General features: G+C 28.4%; 1 protein-coding gene across 2 annotated transcripts in view; it reads right to left on the bottom strand.

Annotated features, from left to right (window-relative positions):
* Positions 1–8,165: 8,165 nt before the first annotated feature.
* sdk (sidekick cell adhesion molecule) overlaps positions 8,166–26,024 on the bottom strand; it is a 372,487-nt gene continuing 354,628 nt past the window's right edge. The window contains exons 10-37 of one of the 2 annotated variants that reach the window (XM_014433297.3): positions 25,612–25,767; positions 25,038–25,164; positions 24,165–24,316; positions 23,757–23,894; positions 23,033–23,218; positions 22,359–22,537; positions 21,906–22,032; positions 21,695–21,826; positions 21,293–21,472; positions 21,002–21,198; positions 20,704–20,913; positions 19,930–20,184; positions 19,594–19,822; positions 19,342–19,493; positions 18,894–19,044; positions 18,600–18,789; positions 18,293–18,508; positions 17,811–18,007; positions 17,511–17,707; positions 16,129–16,368; positions 14,564–14,767; positions 14,209–14,350; positions 13,849–14,127; positions 12,755–12,775; positions 9,799–9,956; positions 9,105–9,267; positions 8,762–9,024; positions 8,166–8,555 (exon numbers count right to left, since the gene is read on the bottom strand). In XM_014433297.3, coding sequence (XP_014288783.1) covers positions 8,313–8,555; positions 8,762–9,024; positions 9,105–9,267; positions 9,799–9,956; positions 12,755–12,775; positions 13,849–14,127; positions 14,209–14,350; positions 14,564–14,767; positions 16,129–16,368; positions 17,511–17,707; positions 17,811–18,007; positions 18,293–18,508; positions 18,600–18,789; positions 18,894–19,044; positions 19,342–19,493; positions 19,594–19,822; positions 19,930–20,184; positions 20,704–20,913; positions 21,002–21,198; positions 21,293–21,472; positions 21,695–21,826; positions 21,906–22,032; positions 22,359–22,537; positions 23,033–23,218; positions 23,757–23,894; positions 24,165–24,316; positions 25,038–25,164; positions 25,612–25,767 — 5,084 coding nt within the window. In that variant the 3' untranslated portion in view covers positions 8,166–8,312. The remainder of the gene's footprint in view (positions 8,556–8,761; positions 9,025–9,104; positions 9,268–9,798; positions 9,957–12,754; positions 12,776–13,848; positions 14,128–14,208; positions 14,351–14,563; positions 14,768–16,128; positions 16,369–17,510; positions 17,708–17,810; positions 18,008–18,292; positions 18,509–18,599; positions 18,790–18,893; positions 19,045–19,341; positions 19,494–19,593; positions 19,823–19,929; positions 20,185–20,703; positions 20,914–21,001; positions 21,199–21,292; positions 21,473–21,694; positions 21,827–21,905; positions 22,033–22,358; positions 22,538–23,032; positions 23,219–23,756; positions 23,895–24,164; positions 24,317–25,037; positions 25,165–25,611; positions 25,768–26,024) is intronic. The other variant, XM_014433298.3, reaches the window with a different exon arrangement.

Consider the following 26,024-nt stretch of genomic DNA (forward strand, 5'->3'; position numbering starts at 1 on the left):
TATATATATATATTAGATTACATCCTGTGTTTAGTCTACTATCTGCTCCAGTAGGGACCTTTTTTAGGAAATGTCTAACTTGAGTTTGGTTGTGAGTTATTCAGCAATAGCTTAAAATTTTGCTGTACCTAGAAATAAGTGTAAATCAATTTCTGATAATGGATTCTTAAGTAACACTGATGTTAAAAGTTTAGGAAACAATGTCCTTGTGGAAAACTTAATTTAGAGAAACTCTAATGAGTCCTTGACATATATGAATGTAAATGTTAAATGTAATATTCAGCATTATGTTACAGATATTAAAAAGCATTATTGCTCCTAATCTGTATTCTTATCAATATTTTTTTGTTATCTATTGTGTTAGTGCAGTAACTGGTGTTGTTCAATGTGGCTATTTTTTCTTATATTTGTTATAGAAATTGGTCCCATATTCTAGCTTCTACTCTCGCTTGGAAAATGTATTTTCTTTGGCACACCTATATTTCAAATACACCATGTCCAGAAGCCTAAATGTGGTTGAAAGTTAAAAATTAATGGAAAGATGATCCAGTATGAATTTTATCAAATAATATCAACAGCTTCCGCTTACATTTGTGTTAATGTATTTTCCTACAAAACCCACCTGTTTCCAAATGGCCAATGTAGCCAATAGTTTGAAGTAAGTTAGAAATTAGTATAGACACACCGGTATAAATTGTGAATTTCAGACTACTGCTTATGCATGCACATTTTTTTTGACACCCATGTATTTCGAAAATGGTTTGGCCGATTTAATTAGAAGTTGGGATTAGTGGGAACATGGTCAACTATACAGTTTTTTTAAATATAAATTACTTTTATCTACCTTGAAAAAAACACTCCTGGGGAGGACTGTACACCAACAACGATTCATCTCGTAGATTTTATTCTAAAGTGGCAAATCATCAAAATTTCAAATATAGATAGATTGTAATCTATAAGATAATTTTCATAAATAAATATTAGTAATAACAATAAAAAAAATAATTTTCAGAAAAATATATTAAAGGAAATTAAAAAAAAAAAAGTTAAGATAGTGAGGAAGCTATACTAATCTAAGTATCACGCATCTCTGTAGGCAGATATGTATATTTTTTTTTAGTATGTAGATTTCAATACAAATAAATATTTAATTTTTTACAGCCCTAAATTTAAATTATGAATCAGTAAATGACTACATATTTTATTTTTTAGGTCAGTTAAGACTAGTAAAGAGATAAGTAAATGTTATTACTCACAATATATCTGTACCTCGGAGGGATACAACACTATGTCCAGTAGTAATTCACATGCTTCAGAAGGATAAAACACCACATGGTGTTCTATCCCTCTAAATAAAAGTGGACTTGGTGTTGTTTTAAAACATGCTATATCCGGTTCTAACTGGTTTTGGACATAGTGCTCTATTCCTCTAAGAAATATGAGAAAAACTGATTTTAACTCTGTAATAAAGTCAATATGGAAAAAAATGGACATAGTGTTGTATCCCTCCGAGGTACAGATATTTATTGTATTACATTAAGAAAGTATTTAAATCATTGCAATGGCAAGTGTATACATGTGGATTAATTTTAAAGTTGCTAGAAAAATAGATTTTAAAAGGTTCCAAATTGACAAAATTCTAATAAAAATCAATTATTTTGACAAACCTATATATTTTATTTCATTATTACAATAGTTCCCTGAAACAAACTGTCATTAAAATGTTTAGCTGTTGAATTTTCTTCAACTCAGAAATAATTATAATCATTTGGATAAAATGCACTTGAACAGTAAGGTCATATTTAATGATAATAGAATGTTAAAAACCCAGAGCACAAATGCTCAGAAAGCGGAACTGCTTACTAAATCTAACAAAAGCTGAAAAAATACTCTCAAATTGGAAAATACTTAACTCTATTAGCCAACTGAATTATGTGAAACTTCAACTACCGAAAATCTATTTTGGTCATGTAATATCAGATCTTCTGCATAGTTTTAACTTTGTCCTTAAAGTGAAAAGAACAAGTAGAAGGTAACCATGAGAGTAAAAAGAGTGACTTTAAGCCAGAGGTGTACCGAAGATGGAAGAGACAACTTATTTTTAAAAATTTATTTTATCGTCTTAGTAACAAATAATAACTAAGTTTTTGATGAGAGAGAGCACCTTGCTGATTTTATCTAGAGATTGTATGTACAGTTTGGTAAAATCATCTTTCACAGACAAGAGTTTTTCATTAGCACAAAACTATCTTTTTAAGACGAAGAGCGGATAATGAACCCCATAGCCATTTGTTAAACAATAATCAAATTTAATCTGGATCTTGAGTAATTAAGGGATTTAATAATATTTATTTATTGATTAATCTCATTTAATTGTGATTTTTTATTATTATTCAAATTTAAACAAGAATAATTGTTATTCATCAGGATTTTGTATGATTAATCTGGTATTTTCACAATTATTTATAAATAAAATTTAATAATAACATTAGTTATCAGATTAAATCTTAATATTGAGTAATTAAGGGATTTAATCATGATTATTTAAGAATATTCTAGTGTAATCATGATTTGGTATGATTAGTATGGTTATTCTTAGTCATGTAATCCATGATTAATGGGATTTTATTATTATTTTGTATGTTCAATGAGATTTAATCATTATTATTTATGAATAATCAATCAGCTTTAATCTTTATTATTCATAAATAATCATATTTTATTTTAAAATTAACATTTGTATTATTAGTCATGACAGTTACTATAGTTTTTACTTTTGTATGATTTATTAGATTTAGTTTTAAAATTAGAATTAGTCTTGATCAATTTAATTTAATAATGACTAATAATTAATCAAATTCAATCATGATATGATTAATAAGATCATATCATTATTCAAAATATAATGAATTTAATATAAAAATAAAATAAATAAATCTGTACTACTACAACCCATGAAGGGTATGGGGGGTGCAGTACTTTGTGAGGAAATACTGTTTCTAAACCAATGGTTGTGAAAGGAGGTGATTTGGTTAGAATCATGCTATATAAATATATACTATATAATATAAAATTAATTAAAATATAAAACTATAATTATTTTGAGAATTGACCTAATCCCCATAACTCAATCATGGTTTTTTAATATGTTGTATATGGAGATGATGATCGAGGAAATCGTTACTTTTACGCAAAGAGTAATTTACACAGTAAATCATTTTTTATTGTTGTTATGTTCCAAATTACATTACTAAAAAGAAAAAGTCTAATATAAAAATTAAATAACTTATTCAGTTTAATGTACATCTGGACGGTTAAATAAAGAAAATTCTGGAACAATCTGTACAACTAATGGAAAAGTAAGACTATGTTTACAACTGAAGTCAGTAAATTTATTACTACATTTAACTAATTGAAAGTAACAAAATATATACAAATAAAATATTTTACAATAACAATAGTAGTTTGCACCATAGTAATTATAGAATTACTTCAGTCATGATTTTCTTAAATATCTATATCTGAGAAATATTTTGTTTTAATTACCTTCAGACTTTTATTTTTAATTCTAATAACATCGATTACATATGATATGCTAGTGAGAATCAAACTGAAATGATAAACACGTTTAATATTAAAAAATATGCTATGTAAAACTAAATATAAAAATTTAAAATGAACACATTAAGCAATTCGGTAAACAGTTGAAACCAGTTTCAGTATTAGAGCTGAAATGGTAGAAAGCAGTAGATAGCTTTCGCATGACAAAATATTCATTAAAAAAAAACAAAAGAAAAAAATAATATAGAAACCTCCATATATCCTTTCAATATAATAAAAAAAATGGAGTCGGTAAAATTTTATCGGAAATATTTACAAAAATTGTTTCAAAAATTTCCTCCTAAAGAGTGTAAAAATATGTCTGTCATTCTTGTACAGAGCAGTTTTGAGGTCCCAACATTTTATAATGCATTTATCTGATGTAGCTACACCATCATATTGTTATTCCACAATTTTGGAGCATTATTTTAAGTATTAAACATTTCTTCATTCTTATTGCGAATAATTGTGATTTAAGTAAAAATTTGCAATTCTTATAACTTTCTCCTACTCAGTACTTGTATATAGTACTCAAAAGTAAAATGTGGAGTTATGTCCTATAGTAAATTTTCAGTTTCTTACTTTAATGTTTAATGATTGATTTTCAATCTAGAGAGCATGAAAAAAACTATACTTTTTCAAATACTTGAATTAAAATACCTAAAATGTGCCCATATCCTATTACAGTAATGTTATACCCAAGCAAATAGATCTTAATGATATTGTGAAAATTTGTATTTATGATATCTTTTTATGTCCATTTAGTGTCTAAATTACTGTTTTGTTTATCTAAACAAAACAAGCTTTGGATAACATTTTTTCCATAAGTTGCTGCCTTTAAACGCAACTTTGTAACAGGAAAGACAATGTAGTTTTATCATTTCAATTATTTCCTTATTTACAACATATCTAGAACAAAACTAATATTTCTTAGCTATTATCACTTACAGCTACAACATTTATTTATTTATAAAATAATTTTGACAGTTATTATTTACAGTCTTACAAATCTTATTTACAAAATCCATTTCATAACAACTATAATTCATATATATGTATATATATTTCTTTCATAAACACAAATATTCGTATTTCTTTATTTTCTGAACATAATAAATTTATACGAATTCATAATCATTACATATCTAAATGATATTGAATGTTATTTAATATTTGTCATCTTCATGATTACTGAATTGCTTCAAAGAGAAAGATAATCAGTTATATTATTTCATATTATGTATTTTAGAAATACATTTTGCAAAGTATTTTTCTTGTATTGTATAAGTAAACTACTACGACTTAAGACATTTCCACAGATATTAATGGGATTTTTATAAATTGGAAATATCTATATGGGTCATTCACAAGGTACTTGTCAAATTTATATGTTTTGATTCGAAGTTGTTTTTACATTACTCAGATTATTTAGTTGGCTTAAAAGCCTGCTTATCATTAGGAAAAAAAAAGAAGATGGTCAAAATAATTAAAATAAATTTTAATTTTTTTAATAAAAAAGTTTCATTAATCATATTGTCCACATTTCTCTACAACAAAAGATTCATTTGCATCATGGCAGTACTGCTGCACTAGGATTGGCATAATAGTGGCAGCGAGGCTAATATCACGTTAAGGTCCATTTATATGGTGCTACTTCACAGAAAAAAATATAACAGTTGCTCTCATGACAACATTTATACTCAAATGTCTAAAATGAACTGTACTTAACTCCTAGAATAAAAGAATCTATAATAAAAGAATTCCAATTAACAATAGAAAACTCGCTAAAACGATACTACCCTTGAAGATCTACAAATTTTTATTTTTAAAAAATCATCTTGTAAGAAAGGCCAACCTACCAGTATGTTGAGAATGACCCATGTATTTACTTTTTTTTTTAACCTATTTTGAATTTTTATGAGAAAAAAATATTCTGAACATCAAATAAAATTTCTATAAACAAAGAAAAAGATCTACATTTTTAATTTTAAACCTCTATCTCAATAGTTCATAGTTCAATTAAATTAACACCTACACAATAAAAGTAATTTTTTTACTTATCTTTTTCTCTCTAACTAAAGTTTTAAAATGTATATACGATATACATTACTAAATTTTAGTCATTGATGAAAAATTGAAATGTTTCTATTTGTCATAAACCTTTCAATTCAATCTTTAAAGGTTCATATATATGTTTACACAAATTTTAGAGGCAAAGAGAGAAATTTGCACTGATGATCTGTATAAGTGAAGCAACTCATTAATAAGTTACAAATGTTTGGTTGGTCTACAAGCCAAAAAAAAATAATAATAAATAAAAGAAAGACAAGACAGGAATGGAATAAGAGATACATTTTTTTATTCCAATATTTAAATTATTAATTTTAAAAAAAAATACATTTTCATGTACGATTACAAATTTTCAAATAGCATGTTCTAGGAGTTTGCCATACATTAAAATATTGTTTCCAAATGCTACCTTATTTCAATAAGAACATGAGGCACCATTCAGATCAATAATTAATTATTGCTACATCCCTATGGCACCTTCCCAAACAATATTCAAATTTATAAAAATTATATAAGTTGGCAGTGGATTGAATTAATCTATAAAAAGTCACTATATTTTTGAAGATCTGTGAAATATCAAATCTTCGATCTTTTAAAGTAGTATGCCTAAGTAATAACCATTTAATAATCCAGGGAATGGTTATCATAAACATCGGTAAAATAATCCTAATGGAGTATTTGCAATACTTTATATAATTAATTATACAAGGAAATGCTAATTTCCTTTAAAAAGAGTTTTTTAAAAGTATATGATTCATTTTTAAAGGATAGATTATTTCATTTTTTCTTATCACATTTATATTTAATATTGTGAATTTTGAATGAATTTCTAAAACTCATTCATTAGATGAATTTGGGTTTTCATTTTAAGGTAAACAATAAAAATATTCAAACAATTCATTTCTTTAGCAGCTAATTTAAAAAAATAAAATTTAAATGGAAAATAAAAACTATATGAACAAAATTAATTTTAATGCTTTGTAAGTGGGGGTTAATTGGTCCCATGGGGTGTAACTAAAATCAAAACTAGAAGTTATAGATATTTTAGTGTAATTAAGTTCAGTATGTTGAGAAAGAAGAAACAATATAAATATCATTAAAAGGGTTTAATATTTAACAGAAGTCATTTTCTGTTTTTTTTTTTGTTTTTTTTTATACTTTTTCAAAAAGATGGCAGAGTAACTAAAAGTTCTTAAAATTATTTTTTACACAACAAATAAAACATTTTTCTATTGTGAAAATTATTTATGTTTTAAGAAAAATGAATAACCATATCTCAGTGATTTAGCTACTAAGATGCTTTGTATTTACTTTTAAAAAATGTGTTTTTTAAGTTACTAACACTCATGGTGAATAAACAAATGAAATTCAAAAAATTAAAAAAGATTGGTCAATTTTAGGATACCGTCTGAAAGCTATATATCTAAACAAATCTACCATCACTTCCTGAAGTAAAAAAAAATCTTCATCACTTACGTTATAGAAAACTAATGAGTGAATAAAATTAGTTAAGTCCGGGAGTGAGAAACATTCTTAAAGGAGATGATAATTATTAATATAGTATGCATTAATTGGTATAGCAAACCAACAATAATTACAGAATGTACTGTATTTTTTTGTTTAATATATATAAAAGTTATGAACTTTGCTAAGTATTGAGAAAAACCTAAATTTAATCTCCAAGTAACCCCCACTGACTGTATCCATTAAAGTAATGATTAACAGGAGACAAAGATTTACAATTCATGTAAATTTAGTGTGTACAATGTTGTAATTGTGTCATCAAAATCATTTTATTTTATTTTTTTTCAGATTATGGGAGAGTAAAACCCACATTATTTTGAGACATTAAAATGTTACTTATTCATTCACTGTATGCTAATAAATGATTAAAATTTATTGCTATGATAATAATTATTTGATCTGAATTATGAGAATTTATTACAGTTAAAATACAAGAAAAAAAGTTATTTGAATCAAAATAAAGGCATTTGAATAAAATAAAAAAGACTTATGAATGCTTGGTGAAGAACACTTTTATAATAGGTAATGAAAATAATTATTTCAACAATATTTGAAATTAGAAAATATTTACTAAAGGAAAGAAAGTATTCCCACATCATTCACTAGTTTATTTAACTTTAATAATTACGGTCAATTCAGATTCATCTTAGCTACAGATATTCTAATTACCATGTCTTTTTCTCTAAGAAACAAACATTTCAATGAAAAAACAAATAGAAATGTATATTTCTTTGAATGAATAATTATCACAGAATTCGCTAAACTTAATTAAGCAATTTAGCAGCATTAGCTATAATTTAAAAACTAACTGAAGTAGTCATGTTTATAAAACAAAGGTCCATTCTTTATTTGGAATAAATTTCCTCCAAATGACTATGAAACATACAGACCTAATAATATTAAATAGAACTATCGATCAGCTTTCCTCCATCTTACCATAAAAACTGACCATCACGTCCCAAAAACAGTAAACATATGAATTTATTTACATATTTTACATCAATATTATTAACCATAAAATTGAGTTCGGTAAAGTGGGAAGAGCATTAAAATCGAGTTACAATAGGGTTTTCCTCTATTTCCTCAGAGGGCTCCTCTTCCACTTTACCGAGTGGGTATTATACAAAAGATGAGAATCCTGGGAGTGGTGCTCTTGAGCGTGCCATATTATTCATTATAATCTGACCACCGTTGAGGCTCACGACTGCAGAGCCTTCTGGTTCTGAATCTGTATAGCTGGAATAATTCCGAACAGGCTTCTGACGTTTCCATGACTGCCTGAGGGAATCATTTACATTGGCATAATGATTCACAAAGCTGTGAGGATCAGATCGGACACTTTCATTTTCACTTTCTGACCCCTAAAAAAAAAATTATACTAAGATAAAAATACATTACCGCTAAACTAAGATTGATAACAAACATAGATCAATTTAAAAATAAAGTCAACTATTGATTTAAAAATTTAAGTTAAACATGTCATTCATCTCTGGTATAAAGTAGTCTGGAACATCAAGTTGTCAATTGGAAGACAACTTTGACATTGGATTTTATGAGTAAAATATACCTGTGAATCGGTAGAACTAATCTCAGAGGGCTTTTCAGTCAGGCTACTATCGTCAGGGTTCTCATCATAAGCTTTCAGGCTATCATCGTCGCTATGATAGGCAACAGAAGCTGGTGATGGGCGAGGAGGTGATTTGCCTAATACAGGGCCAACTCCACGCCCCAAGGTTCCAGTCCTTTTACCACGGTATACTTCCATTGCCAATTCTTGACGTTCATCAATGTCCATTGCCATGGATTCTTCTAATGTTTTCTGTGCCTCTTCTATAATACAAATTTTTTAATACATTTCAAAAACCCACTAAAAATAAAAATAAAATTAATAAAAAAAACAATTTACTTACGTTTATATTTATAACTTTTACTTTTTACACAGAGAACAGCTATGACCATAATTATTATAATTATAGATCCAGCAGCTACAGCTACCATAAACCAAGTTTGCCGATAAAACGGTTTCATTTGTAGATACCCATATTCCAGATATAACTTTGATGGAGTTAAAACCTACAATTGATAACAAGAAATTCTCTATTTTAGATATAAATATAAAAAAAAGAAAGTATTATTATTTTGTTTAATTTATTGTATGTTGCATTATAATATGTTGTTATACAAGATATTGTCACTTAAACTGTCATATCTCATAAGTCAAAAAAATCAACAATACCATCAAAGAAAATTATAGAGACATCTCACCTAAACCAATATTGTTAGGGTACCTATATAATTTTTATGACTTTGAAAAGTTCTTAGAATAATGCATTGATTTTTATTTAATTTATTTTTTTAAAAAAGGTAACACAATCTTTTCAGATTTATGAGTTATCACAGCTTAATTGATTAAATTATGTATTGTATTTTCTCTATAAAATAGTACCAATAATTGAGTACTGAAATGATAACAATATGTGAAAAGAAATTAATTAACTCCATGATCAAGGATTTATAACAAATATTAGAGGATTTAGAAAACAGGTTTTAGAAATAAAAAGGAAAAAATGTTATTACATAAAATATGAATAAAAAAATTCATACCACATCCTCAGAATAAGCAGGATAACTTATTCCAAATTTGTTGTAAGCAATCAATCGGAAATGATATGCTGTGGATGGGAGCAAATTTTGGTAAGAAACACTGAATTCTTGAAGAGGTCCATTCCCCGTTCTAGTCACAGTGGTCCATCTTGTATCATCTGAAACAAACAATTCTTTACTCCATCAATCATGAAATTGTTAAATTTAACTTTAAAAGTAAGATTTTTTTTAGTATAGAATTTATTCAAGTTTTAGATATTTTTTTTTTATATAAATGTAGTATTTTCTAGAACATCATAAACAAACAAGAAACGGCTGGCAGGTTTCATAATTTTAAATACAATTAAAATTTGGAAAAATTACAACAGATTAAAAAGTTAACAAAGAAATGAAACAGACGTGAAACAGCCTTTGATGGCAATAGAAATGTCTGATCTTAAATCTTAAAGTATTCTTGGGAGACAGTGTGATCAGCACTATCCTCCAGTCACCTGATTAATCCCCTTACTAGTGTTAGGTACTCGTTATAAGGGTAAGTAAACCCAAAGAGCTTCTCTTAAACTATATATCTTGGCTTACCAAAGTTTGATCATTTTCCATCAACAGAAAATTTATAGCAGCCATCACGAAATAAGTAGGTCTCAAAAATTGCAGCATTGCCAACTCTTGCTTGCTAAACTATCTTACTATTCATCGATGAAATACAACAAATGGTTTATCTGTCATTTCCAAGTTCATCATAATAAAGTAAAGATTACTTAAGCCAATCAAAAGTTATAATAGTCAGTTTTAATAAAAATAAAGCTTTTAAAAAAGTTTAATAAAGACATAAAATCTCCTAATATTAATTAATAAATAAAAATTCCCAAGATATGAAGCTATAGTAATAACAACAATATTATTTCTATTAACCCATTTGTTGCTGATGGCAACATGTATGCCATGGGCCGGGCCCAATTCCAGCTGGGTTCAATGAAACATAGTGGAGTACCGTCGATCGTGCAAGTTGGAAATTTTTACCTGCTTATCACAAAGAGTTTGTACTTTTAACAGTGAAGACTGTTTACAATTTGAACTCTTTGTTTAAGAGATATTTAATTGATATTGAACATAATAATGATGTTTTCTGTGTTCTGTCAGATGGAAAGTTCTGACCTATTACTTCTACAATGAATGAGTTAAAGGAAATAACATTCATAATACTTTTTTTTTTTTAATTAATAACCAATCACATAATAAAAATAAATATATAATTTAAAATGTGATCAGTCATCACTATTACCTATTGCCCAATAGAGTCGTGGTAGATTGTTATATCTATCAATAAATAAAGTTTTGAATTCGATTAATTTAAGAAATATAATAATTAATATGAAATAAAAAATAGAGTAAGAAATAAAACAATAAATATCAATATAATAAAGGCGTTATCATAAGGAGATCATTTTAGCTTGAAGACAATAATATACTACCATTAATTATTTATTGACAAAACATATTTGAAAATAAATAGAGATCAGATATTTATAATTTTAATTTAACAAAAAGTTATTGAAATCTATAAATATAAAGGGGAATGGTCGAAGCTTTGTCCAAAATAAACTTTTGAAGCACTGGACCCATTTATTTACGTGCTGTTTTTTTCAAAATGTTCCCTTTCATCGTGGAAAGGTTCAAAGATCATGAAATCTCTAAATTCTCAAGTAGAAAAAAGTTATAAACAAAATTAATTTTTTCAAAAGAAATCAAAGGGCAATTGTAGGGCCAAAATTTTGTGCTAAAAAATTTTATTTTCCGATTGTTACGAAAATTCGTATTTAAGGATTTCTAGAGGTGCTATAAATTAATATCAACTTTGATTCACTTCGATAGTTCAGTCGGTCAAACAGTATAAATTTTATTTTGATTTCTTATTGCATATATTGGTTTAATTAATGTTACCAAATCATGATAATCAAGTACATGTAAATGTTTAATTATAACTAAATAAAATATCTTATAACCAACTACTAATTGTGTTCATTAAATCTAAAATATATCAACAGAGAGGCATTGCCATGTCAGCTAGTATCAATTTAATTGTTAGTTGAATCTTTGGTTTCAAATCCTATCTCTACAATTGAGAGGAATGGAAGAAGAACTTGTAACATGGGACAGACCTATTGACAACTCCAGCATGTCATGGAAACATGATAAAAATGGTCACCCTGTTATTTCATGATAGCTACTTTAATGAACCTTAAACAGACATTGTTCAGATGATGAAGATAGATATTGCTCAATCAATTAATTACATTAGCTCGCTCCTTTAAATCTTATTAAAAAAATTAATTGTGAAAGTAAGCAGTTTTTAATTTTGTTAAGTTAATCATAACCTGAATAAGGCATATATGATATTCAAGCGAACCTTCATATTAAGTATAGCTGATATCATGCTTAGAAATACTCATATTGTATATATAAAAACAAAAAAATTACCATTTCAATTTATTTTTTAGTTTTTAAATGATATGATAAAATATAATACAATCGTTCATTTACTCCTATGTAATAATAAAGAACACCTACAGTAATACATTTTTAGGTAATCTCTTAAGATATACATTTTAACTACAACACAACACAATACAAGAACTATATCAGCCTAATCGCTTCAATTATAACATTTTTTTTTTAAAATTTTAATTAGCTACAATACAAGGCTGTTAACGAAAACACTGAAAAAAAAAAAACCTCTCAGATCAAATGTGTTTTTATAATAAGCAACAGGTGTTAGTTTTTTTTTAAAAAAGCTTTAATTTCAACTCAAAGCTAAGAACATGATTCACAAATTCACAACATATACTCACTTTGTTTTCAAACAAATACATTAATAAATAACAAATAACATTTTAGTGATCAATTATTTAATTTTGGTTAGTACACATGTGCTTTATATGAAAAAATTGTAACTTACACCAGTGCCAACCTTCTATAGCTGAAAAGGCAATAAAAATGTTAAGAAAAGTTTAAAAAACACCATCTTAATTAATAATCAAAATAAAGCAAGAAAAAACTAATTTAAAAAAAGGAATCATTGTTCAACTTGGTATGGTAAAATCTCTTTAACCCATATCCTGATAAGTCATGAATCCCAAAAATGTTTTCCTTATTAGCATATGCAGGTTTTATTTAAAATGTTACTGCTTCAACTAGAATGACATTGACTCAAAAATGAAGATGTTTTCTCCAATAATTAAGGTATTAAAACCCATTTGAAAATATCAATATTTTAGGATTGTTCCAATTATCATTGAATTTTTTTTATAAATAATTATTAAACTAAATGTGCATAAATCAACTAATTATAATTTATTTTTATAGAATTTGTTGGAGTTAGTAATTAAATAGTGAGAAATAGAACCAGAGACAAGAGTTTTATTCTAAAATTATGCTGATTTTTTTAAATTGTCTAAAATATGCAACAAAATTGATAAAATAATTTAACACCAACAGACCAAGAGGAAATACTCTCCAAAACTTAAGTTTAAAGCAGTTACATTTTTATTAGTCAAAAGAGCAGAAATCACCAAATAATATAAAAAACAAAAAGAAATGTGTTTAAAATGAGATTGAAATTAATGCTGAAATCTATAGACGGTAAATTAATGAGGTAGTAACTAAATAGAATAACTGAACGAATAGTGTTTTCAATTAAGTTATCAATGGATTAAGTTATTTTTTCCTGTGGAGTAAGTTACTTTTTTCTTTCAAAATTTTAATTTCTTCTTTCAAGACAATTACTATAAAACATAGTTTTTGATATTAAAAAAGTTATTTTTTTTTACTTATTTATTTTTTTCCATCGGAATATTCAAATATATGAATTAATCCAGAAATACGCAAAAAAATATGGGTTTAAATTGAATAAATTGAAATAAATGTCTAATAGCATAAAATTCCTGTCTCTGGGTATGAAACTAATAGTGAAAAAATGTGCAAAATTTTAAATAGAGCCTAAACTCCTATTTATAAAAGTTCTCAGTAAGAATTTAGGAAGGAGGTGTTTACCTTTTCGCTTGCTTTGAATATAATATCCCAATATTGGGCCTCTTCCAGAAGCAGAATTGACCCAATGCATTTCTACACTGGACACGGTTTTACCGAGAGTGAAAGCCCTAGGAGCTGATGGTGAACCTTCCTGAGGTCCAGTGGTCACATTTGCCTTAATTGCTGGTCCAATGTCTATAGTCTCAGCACGGACTGCAAAGGTATAAGTCACCTCCTCTTCAAGAGTTTGAACCTCCAGGCGAGGCTCGGAGACCTTTTGTTTAACCTGCTTACTAAATCCTGCAAGAAAGAAAACAATTATAATCAGTAATCCAGTGGGAAAGTTGTGATGTAATCTAAAAAATTATTTATAATACATACGATCATTTTCTTCAGCAGTTTCATATGTAACGATGTATCCCACAAGTTCTCCATTCCTCTTCTTTGGAGGCTCCCAAGTTACGATAAGACTGGTCATAGTTATTTCAGAAAATTTCAGATCCCTAGGAGCTCCTGGTAGTCCCTACAATATACCGAAATGGTTTATATAATAATTGGATAATAGTATGAAAAAATTGAATGGAGCACTGAAAGATATAAGTACTATTGGTATATAGTACGTGGTATATAGTATATAGTACTATTTTAAACCAAATATTTCGACATTTAAAATTAAATGTAATCTTTATCTGAAATAATAAAGTAAGATCTAGCAAAATAAATAAGTTTCACTCACTTGAAAAGTTCGTACTGTTACAGGAGCAGACCTGGGACCATCACCAGCAGGATTGAACGCAAGTATCTGTATTCTGTAAGTCGTAAATTTGTCAAGGAATACAAGGCTATGTGATGTATAAGTAGCAGGGACAACTTCTGTTTCTTCTTCAATTTTTTCATCAGGCCCGAGTTCTTGAGGAGATTCTGTCATGAGGTAAAATATCTGGAAAGAGTTAAAATCAAAAAATTAAACATATTTCATGGGAGGCCAAAAGTTTACAAAATAAATTTTTATTTCAAGGTATCGTACTATTCCAAAAAAACATTGATCGACAATGCTGTCGGATAGTGTTACAAGTATGAATTGCATTACCAATCTAGTAACAAAAATACTAGGTGATTACAAAAGTTGATTTATATTAATTTATTCTTGAAATCAAAACTTTAATTTTATTCCATATGAGATGCTAATGTAAGCAAATATTGCTGCTTACTTTTCCAAATCTTTTATTTAATGTCTAGTTTGAATGCCTGTTGTGTGAAGATAATATGCATCGACAATTTTAAGCTATCCTCTTAAGGACCATACCATCAAATGAATAAAATCTTCAGCTCTAGAAATATGGTTGAATAATATGAAATAAGAAAATGGTATAGAGGTAGAATGGGATAAAAAATGTAATTAGTTAGGATGGAATGTTAACTGATTGTACATTAAGGCCATTGTAGGCGAGAGAGCTAAGCATCATCTTAGCAGCCTCGTGACTGCAGTAGTTCAATTCCAGGCTAAACGAGCTGACTTTTATTTTATGGAGGTCCCATGGAATGAAAACTTGACCTCCCCTCTCTAGTTCAAAGAGGGTGGCAACCTGTAGGATGGCCAAGCAGTTTCCTAGTTCACTAAAATAGATTTAAAAAAATATTATGCTTTATTATTAATTTATTGATGCTGAAATTTAATGTGAATAACTCCTAAGAGTATAAGAACTGTTAGAAGAGAATTGTTCTGCTTGGGTCAGTATGAGTAAAGCAATACTTCATCAGGTCACACTGCTATCAATCTATGTATGAGAGATCGTTAATTAATTAACAAATAAATATAATTAAAGATATTTAGAAGAAGCTATTTTTAAAAGTCAGTATTTAAGCCCTACAAACATTTCAGGAGATAGGGCCTAGATATTATTAAAGATCATTTATTTAATTGTACATTGATATAATAAGTTTAATCAAAATTATTAAATTTTTTCAAGATAATGACAAAATTTGTAAAATTAATGATATAAATTGGAATTCCTATTAAGTTGATCTAATTGTTAATGAAAAGGTTGCATATAACAATAACAACCCAGGCATATAACTAAGTTTAATACATAATTTTAGTTTTGTACAAATTTTCGTTTTTCAGCTGACCCCATACACAGTGACTCGATTGTTTGGACTCAACGGATTTTAAAACATTTATTTCTATTGAAGAATTGGGTTAAAATGTTTTCCTAATCGCAGTACTTCCCTTTATTATATATTTCATACCAAGTGAAAGTAGGAAATATATTCAATCATAAAAACAAAAACAATTTATACCTTATAACCAAGAAGATCGCCATTCTGACTGCTGCTCTGCGGTGGCACCCATGTAAGTTTTATTTCTGTAGGTGAGACTGGCGTTGCATTGACATGAAGCGGCTGGCCAGTAGGGACTGCTTCTCCAACATAAACTGTTATTGGCCTACTTAAAGGCCCAACCCCTTCAGAATTGAATGCTGCTACTACGATTTCATAAACGTGGTCACGAGACAAATCCATTAGTATAGCTTCATTAGTCTGTAACGAAAAAGGATAATAATTTTAGAAATAGAAAATTAAAAATGTTCCTTAATTATTTATTTGAAGTATGCCATACAATCGAACAATTTGACAAATTTAGATATGAAAATTAGAATAATAGAGATAACCTTTTAATTAACTAAGCTAATTACAATTATTTTGATTTTCAGAGGTGAATAGTGGACTAGTCATAAACTGAAGTAATTAGTAATTCTATTTTATTTTTACAACACAATGCTGTTTGAAATGGAGAATAAAATAAACAAAATTATTGCTTGTTAATAAGTATATAAAATATTCTTATTGGAGAAGATGGTTGGGGGGGAGGGGGTGCAGTCAGCAAAGGAAAAACATAAATAAACAAAAAATACTTATTAATAAGGAACTACATAATAAACAAAAAAAATTTTTGTTTATTTATGCTGTTCCTTTGCTGACCGCACCTCCCTCCCCCCCCCCCCCCCCGACCATCTTCTCCAATCAGTAATCTACGTCCAACTATATACACCTCCTTAAAATATTCTTCTTTAAAAAAAAATAATAAAGGTTATATGAAAATTCATCAGTGATTCATTTAACAGAATACTGGATAAAAAAGAGTTTAAAATACATTAGAATGTTACAGATTATAGAATATTAGAATATATAAGAAGGATTTGAAGACAGGAAGGCAGGAAGAGCCTATTTTGTGTTTAAGAAGGTCTTAATTTTCAGCATACTAAATCTTTTTGTTCACTTGTGTTAAACTTTTTTAGAAGCAATTCTTAGTTGTAAGAAAATTGAAATAAGTGATAAAACACTAAGTTTAGGAAAACAAAAAATCAAAATTAATTGGATTTGAAACAACTATTAAAAGTGAACAATGAATTAAATCATGTATCTAAAGATATTTTTATTTAAATTTATAATGATTTTGCCAAATAAATTTAACTTTATTTTATATTAATATACATACAACCTATGGATTAATTTTTGTGTAGAATTTTAATTTTTACCAAATATACAAGTTACATTGAAAAGTTTCTTTTTCTTTTATACATTCCAGATTAACCCATTATCTCACTAACTAGGTATGTATTGTTTCCGACAAAGATGGATAACCGGAGTTTTGATTTAATAAGAGGGTTTTTCGCACTTACTTCAACTCCTTGAACTTCAACTTTGGGAGTTGCCTGTAACGAAGCTGGGAAATCAGCTAGAGGTTGGTACATGACCCTATAGCCACCAGTTTGCTGATCACCACTCCAGAAAGCGTTGGGTATTGGCAACCAATGAACTTGGACGCTGGTTGTCGTTATTGGGACTGCTCTGACACCTGATACAGGGCGGCTTGGAGCTGAAATATTAACATAAACATAAGCATCAATAAAATTGCTAAACAAGTCTATTTTTTTATTTTATATGAATCATAAATATCGAGTAATGAAAATAAATCTTACCAGCAGGTAATGTTCTGACTTGAGCACTTTCAGGACTCCAACCTGAAGGACCAATGTCATTTGTGGCTTGAATCCTGAACCGATAGAGGGTAAACGGTTTCAAATTGACAGCAGTGAACGAAGTTACCTGCGGATCTAATCTCTCTGAAAGGCCTATCCAAGGACCAACAGCCTCGGACACTTGAACAGTATAGTATCTGAAAAAACAATTAACAATTATAGAAAACATGTGATAAATTTGTTAAAATATATATTTTCTCATGAGCATCAAATCCAGTATTAAAACTTTACAATAACAACTTTATTAAAATATAAATATTTTTTTTTTTTTATAAAAAATATATGCATGAATTGATTTATTTCTGAACCATGGAAAATTCAAAGGAGTCATAAAAAGACAAAAAACATGAGAAAGTGGATTGACTGCAGCATATAAGACAATTTCTTCATAAAAAAAACTAAAGAATAAAATTAATTTCTACCTTAGCGGTGCGTAACCATCTCTTCCTGGAGTCCAACTGAAAGTGATCTGTGAAGATTGGAGCTGACTTCTGGATATCTGAGGCTTGGAAGGTGGATCAGGAGCATCCCTGTTATTAGTTGTATAAACCAAAGCACTTGCTGATTTTCCCCAGCCGAGTCTTGTTTCGGCACTCACAGAGAATAGGTAAAATTGTTCAGATTCTAATTCAGTCACCCTGCATTGAACACAAGTAAATACAAAATTAGTAAGCAAGCAACAAATATTATAAAAAATAAGATTACTTATTAGATATTTAATAAAAATACCTATATGTTCTATCTGATGGAGGGAATTCCCTAGAAAAATTAGCAGCAGCAGAAGAAGAACCTTGCTGAATTGTATATGTTATTTTATAAGCAATTATTTCACCATTTGGTTCTTCGGGTTCATCCCAGATTATCCGAGCTGTGGTCAAGGAAACATCAGGAAAAGACACATTCGAAGGTGCTCCGGGAACTAAATATAAATTGAATTTAATGAACATTTTTTTAATTAATAATAAATCTCTCATATAAAAAACTTATTAGCTTGAATATGTAAAGCACTATAAAGTTACATACCATCTTCATAAGTCTGCACCCTAACAGGAGGACTGCTTGCAATTCCATCACCCAGTCTAGTATAAGCCAAAACTTGAATGCTATAAACTTGAAATTTCCTCAATTCAGTCAGGGTTGTTGTAAATGTCTTATTAGATGGTATATCTTTAACCTGAAAAATAAAAAAATATTACTTTTAAAAAATATACAATGTTAGCCTTTTATTAATCCCTGTATTTGAAAATAAGTAATGTGATTTTTATAAGTTAGTTATAATTTATTATATAAAAATAAAGGAAGTTATCATCATATTTAAATGAGGAATTTTCACACAAAGATGAAGAAAATGGATACAAGAGGAAGTTCATGACTTGCTTGAACTTCTTAGCTCAATATCACATGAAAAAAGGTTTCAATAAAATCTAAGTAGACATACTAATAATAATATATATAATTAGCAACAACATACTTTTGTAGGTTGGTTTCGGACTCCTCCATATAATACTTTGAAACCTTCTAGTTGTCCATTTCTGTGTTCTCTAGGAACATCACCCCACTTTACAACTATAGTAGTAGATGAAGTGGTATTAGCTTCAACATCCATCGGGCCAAAGGAAGGTACTAAAAATTTTTTAAATTCATTAATAATTATATGGTTCTAGGAATTCAAGTTTTATACTATAATTTCAAAAATTTAATTCATTTATTAATTGATTTCTACCTGATTCTCTGGTTCTTTCAAGTGCAACAGGACTAGGTAAAGAAGTTCCTACATCATTGAAAGCAGTCATTATAACCCGATATTGGGTATATTCTTCCAAATATTGAAGAATATGAGAATTTGCTGTATGATCTTCAATCGTAATACTTTTATAAACTTCAGATCCAACTTCCGAATAAGATATGTTGTAACCTCGAGCGTTACCAAACCATTCTACTTGTTGGAGAGGCTAAAAATATTTAAAGTGTTATTTATTTTAACTAAGCAAATGATATCATAATTAGTGAATTGAGTAAAAAGTTAATAAAATGTTAGAGAATAATAAAAATTTCTTACAATCCATCTAACTCTTAGTTCAGTTGCTGACATCGCTCTGACAGTAACATTTCTTGGAGGATGAGCGGGGGGTGCTTGGATAGTTTGAAATTCTTTTGTAGGTGCAGATGGTTCAGATTTACCGACGACATTGCTGGCTATCATCCGTAGCATATAATTTGTAAAAGGTGTGAGGCCAGTTACAGTCACTGTATTTCCTTCTGGTTGGCATACTTCAAACAATGTGAACCAAGATGAATTACGAGCACTTTTAGCCTGCAATCATTAAAATGAATCTATTAAATATTTTGTGTCGAATTTTTGTAAGATAGATAATAATTAAGGGGTCAAGGACAAAAGTGTAAGTATAACAAGCAAACTGTTTTGCCCATATCTCATTGTGGCTATTTTGTATTTGAGCAAAGGCTGAAGAGAGTTTTTAAGTTCGCAATTGAGTAAGTGTGCTTACTCATAACATTTTATTTTGGACAATGACTGAATAGAAATATGCACATTCTTTCATGAATATTTTGACAAGTAAACATTGTGTTGTCAGTAAAACTTTTGGTCATAGGCCATTAAGCCTATCATATTTGTAATAAAATTGATTTGTATGCTAAGAAAACATTCAAATTATTTTACAAGCATTGTTTTTTATGCAATTTTCCAAATAGAGCCCTAATGATGAAATCTTTACTTTGAGTGTATTCATAGAAAGAGGTTAAAATTAAAATGTACCGTATTTAATAATTTAGAAAAAAGTATCTCATAAAAATTATTTATTTTAAATCTCACCTCTATTATCCATTTAGTAATTGAACTATTTCCATCAAAACCAGGAGTGAATTGCAAAACAACTGAAAATGGTTCGATATTGGTCACGGCCAACTTGGTAGGAGGTGATGGTAGTACTGGCTCGACACCAGACTGTATTGTAGCTTCTCTTGTTGGACCTTTCCCAATACGAGTTTTAGCAGCAATAGAAAACTTGTAATGTGTTGTTGCCTATGTTAAACAAGATGCAATAGATTGTTAATAACTATTGTTGCTTTATAAAACCTAATATATATTCGCCAAAGTGATTTGTATATACCTGTAATTGGGTAACAAGAAGGCTGGTAATATTAGGAGCAAGTTCTTCGGTTTTTAATGTGTCAGGTTGATCCTTGACCATATAAGTTAGTGCATATCCTGTCAAGATTCCATTAGTGCGCTGAGGAGCTGACCAGACAACTTTCACTGCTCTGTCTGATATATCTTCAAAATTTATGCTTTTGACTTCATCAGGTACTGAAGAGAAAAAAATCAATTCAAATATAAATAATTTAAAAAAAAAAATCATAATATATTTTGTAATAGGAAACTGAAACTTAATTATTTTTACCATCTTCATGAGTTGTCACTAGGACAGGTTTGCTCTGAACTCCGTCTCCAGGATCAGTAAAACACAGTACGGTGATATTGTAACTAGCATGTTTTTGAAGGTCATTCAAAACTGCCTTTTGCTCTTCCAGAGGGTCTAATAGACTTGGAGGAACAGTCATTGAATGCACCACTTCATCACCTAAAATTAAATAAATAAAAACTAATAAAAATTTGTTGACTTTCATATTATACAAAACTAAATAAAAACCAAGTTACAAATTATTAACTTCCATTCTTTCTAATATGTCATTAATGGCTCTTTAGGTTATATAAACCTAATACCAATTAGTTCATGTAGTTTCCAAGCAAATATGATATCTAATTTTAATACGAAGTATGTTAATATTAAAAATTAAAATACCTTGATAAGCCTGAATCTTGTAGCCTTGGTTTATACCATTAATTTTCTGAGGATTAGGTGGGTTCCATGAGACTAGAACTGCAGTAGAATTAATCGCTTTGGCTTTGATGTTATCCGGTGGAGCTTCTGGAACTGAACATCAAAATGGAATTAAAAATAGTTCCTAAAAAAAAAAAAACAATTACATCGAATTATCAAATATTTTCTTTACCTCCTTCTTTGGTCTTTATTTTCAGTCCATCACTAAATACTCCTACTCCTTTATTGTTGTAAGCAGCTATTTGCAGTGTGTAATCCTTCCACGTAATTAAGTCTTGAATTAAAAAATTTCTTTGGGCCTATAAAAAGAAATTTTACAATGTCAATTACTAGAAACAAGTGGGGAAAATATGGTGAGATGTAAAACACACACTAAGAATAATGTTATGATGTTATATAGCCTACATAAAATTAATTTTTTAAACTGGACTGAAATTAGAACATTCAATCTAACAAACTCTTCAACTTTATGTATTAGTAAAGATTAATTGATTAGGAAATAAAATAACAATGACTTTTTTTGCCTCTTAAGAAGTACATGGGATTCACAAAAGAATAAATAAGAGTCAATAAAAAAATATACAGAAGTATTAATATTCATTGAAGGTTAAATAACATATCATACCTCATTAGTGATATTGTGAGAAGTCCAAGGGCTGTGTTTATATCCATGGAGCCTATATCTAATAATATATCCCAGGATTTGCCCATTTCTATGTTCTTCCAGAGGAGGCTGCCACTGAGTTATTATCTCTGATGATGACCTCGCTGAACCAGCAAAACCCAACGGTGGTCCAGAAGGAGCTGATAAAAATGAATAAATAAGTAAATAAAATTTAAATATATCAAATAAATGAAAAAAGTACCAAAGTTTCTTTAATGCAGGTACCTTCTTCGATGAAGTGGTTTCCTGATGAAGGCAATATAGGAGTAACGAAAGATATCAATAGTAAATTTTGAATTGATTGAATTATAAATTTTAAAAACGAAAAGGAATAAAAAGTTGCATCAATTTAAGGATCATTAAATGGTATTCTAATGATTACTTTAGGTATAATTTTTATGGGTAAATTATTTAATTATTAGAATACATAGTCAAAGGGAAAGTCATTAAAACTTGGAAAGTATAGGTTTTTAATTAAATGAGGTGTTTTAAACTTTGCAGACAACTATTTCCATACAAATAAAAAAAGAAGAAGAAGAAGGAGAAATAAATGAGGTTGACAAATTGTGAGGTATAATTGTTTCATTTCTACTTTATACTGTTCAAATGTAAAATAATAAATATAGAAGACTTACGTTCTTGAGGGAGTGTCACTACATTACTGGGGTCCGAAGGTGGGCCTTCACCTACGCTATTCACAGCTGAAACTCGGAACTGATATGAAGATGCGGCTTTAAGATTTTGGAGTTCTACCCACCTGGCATCAGCTGAGACATTGCTGTCTTCAGTAATCCAATTGAGTAGAGGATCAGCAATCAAACCTAAATTAAAACAAAAACTGAATAAGTCTAAAACTTAATTGTGAATTTCAAACAAGAATGAAACAATTCCTAAAAAACACAATCAAAAATCATAATTTCTAAAATAAAGAGAATATTTGTACAAAGAAAACATGGTAAAATTGGAATGTGATGATGTATAAAATATTTGTTAGAATGTAAGGGTATCCATACATCTAAGAAGATCAATATTTTTACATTTCTGCCACATCTGTTGTGAAATTTTTCAGAATACTCCAGAGAGGTTGCATTTTAATATTTCATTTCAATTTCCTGGTTGAGGCAAGACACTTTTTCTCAGAACCTTTTTTTTTTTTTTTTTTTTTTCAGCAATGATTACTCAAAAAAATTAAGTAGAAACAAATTAAAAAAATGGAGTTATTGAATAACAGAGAAACCTCTGTTCATAACAATGACAATAAGAAATAGTTGTAATTAATATTAACTTATTTTTAACAGATATAAAATACATGCAATTGAAGGATAAATTTTACATGAACATAACACTGTTATAGCTTACCAACGTCAGAAACCTCCCTTCTTTGAACAATATACTTTACTATCGGGCTGTTTCCATCAAAAGCAGGAGTCCACGATACATTTACTACTCTCATGTTCATTCTCATAGCTTTGACTCCCATTACAGGGTATGGTAATTCTATAAAAATAAAAATATATGATAATTTATTATTCTAAAGTTTTAAAAATATGCTGATTTATAATAATAAAGCTTAGGCAACTCTTGATGACTGATATTGATGTATTGATGATAAAAATTAGGTTTTGAAATATCTCTATATAATATTTTATTTGACACAGGACAACAAGTGATAATTTAAAATGAAAGTGTATTTTGAAACAGTGGCTATATAAAGATATGCTAAGTACATCATTTATGAAAAAAATAAATGAAAATAGTATCACCAACCTATTACACTTAATCTTGCAGTGCGAGTTTCGTTTCCTCCAGCAGAAGATAATACACACATGTAGTCACCAACATCTGCAGCTCGAACTGCCTGAATAGTTAGAGTTCCATCGCCACCAACTTTTACTCTTGATGATCCTAGACCTACTGGTCTGGAAATCAATGAATTTTCTTTATCAATAATAAAATAAACATAAATTACATTGTAATATTAGATAAAGCAAATGAAACATGAACTGTAATTAAAAACATAAATATGTTCCAATATATGATTGGATTTTACAATAGAATCTAAAAGAACACATTTTATTTTTTTTTTTTTTTTTTATTTATTGCTATTTACAACTGTACATTATAATACATTTAGTAAATCTGATCTAAGTTAAATTGGAGTCTTATACACTTTCTTGAAACTGGTTAAATTTGTTAAAATAAATAATTCAATTATTATCCATTTTAGTCTGAACACATTTTATTTTTTTTTTTTTTTTTTTTTATAAATTTTACTTTAACACAAGGCTATCACAAGCCAATCATATCTTCTTCATATCTAACCAATCGATACACTTTATGGTGTCAGGGCAGCTTTGACCCTTTCTAAAAAGATTCCCCATTCATTGCAAGCTTTTTGATTTCGCCCAGGGTGACATCTCTGTTCCTTACCAGATCCAATATGAGTCAACATTTACTGATAATATGAATATTATTGTAAACTATAATTTCATGAATGAATAGTTTAATTAAATAATCACGTAGGTAACTTTGTAACTTTCAAATAATTGTTGAAATAAAAAAAATGTAATAACTTCCATAGATTCAATAAATTATATCATAAGCTATAGATAAAATTATATAAAATAAAACAAGCCTTACCGACTATTGTGAAACCAATCTATTTGATAGGGCACAGATGGATCACTTGAAACCTTACATTGGAGAGTCGCTGTATTTCCTAAGAGAACTTTGGTGTCAACTGGAGGCTGAATAATTTGGGTTCGTACTGCAACATGATACAAAGACAACAATTAAGTACATAAGTTTTTATTTATAATCATTAGTAAAAAGAATTCTTAAAGTAGCTAGGTAACAGTAAAATCGACAAGAACTGAAAAAACATTTAAAAAGTAACAGATTCTACCATTTTTTTACAGTTCCATCATATTTCAATGGATATTTTAATAAATAAAATTTTCATTCATATATAGGACATACAACAGAAATATGGGTGTATAAAATATATTTCCTTACAAGGATTGTTTAAATATTATGAATATATTTATGATAAAATGGTAAATACTATTACATGTTTATGAACGTTAATAATTCAAATACATAGGGAGTTGGTTGAAATCAATTTTTAAAAAGTTTTCATTAAAAATTTAGCTTAAGGATTATTTTTTTTTCTTATTAAGTTAAAACCAGAAAATGATTACTAAAAATAACTCACCTAATACACTCAAATAACCAACACCTTCGACTCTTCCTGCTTCATTGGTCCTAACACAAGTGTATTTCCCTGCATCAGATTCTCGGACTGCTGCAATAAGGAGATCTCCAGATTCGAGAACTTGTATTCTTCCAGTCACACCTACCACTTGAGTATCTGAAAACAAATTGTTAATTAGTCAAAAAATATTTCATCAGTCAAAGAAAATCACTTACACACATTGTATCCCATTATTTTATTTTATACTTTACTATTCCTTTGTTTTTCTGTTGTTTTTTTTTTTAATATTTCTTTTCTCCTTATTATGTATATTACCATTTATTGTTCACCTAATTTATACTTTTTTACTATGTTTACTTTACAAATTATTTTCGTTATTGTGGCATAACTGCCATCCCCACTCCTCCCAATAC

This window comes from Halyomorpha halys, unplaced genomic scaffold (genome assembly GCF_000696795.3).
Source record: "Halyomorpha halys isolate HHAL.00 unplaced genomic scaffold, Hhal_1.1 Scaffold1183.1, whole genome shotgun sequence".
NCBI classification, from domain to species: domain Eukaryota; kingdom Metazoa; phylum Arthropoda; class Insecta; order Hemiptera; family Pentatomidae; genus Halyomorpha; species Halyomorpha halys.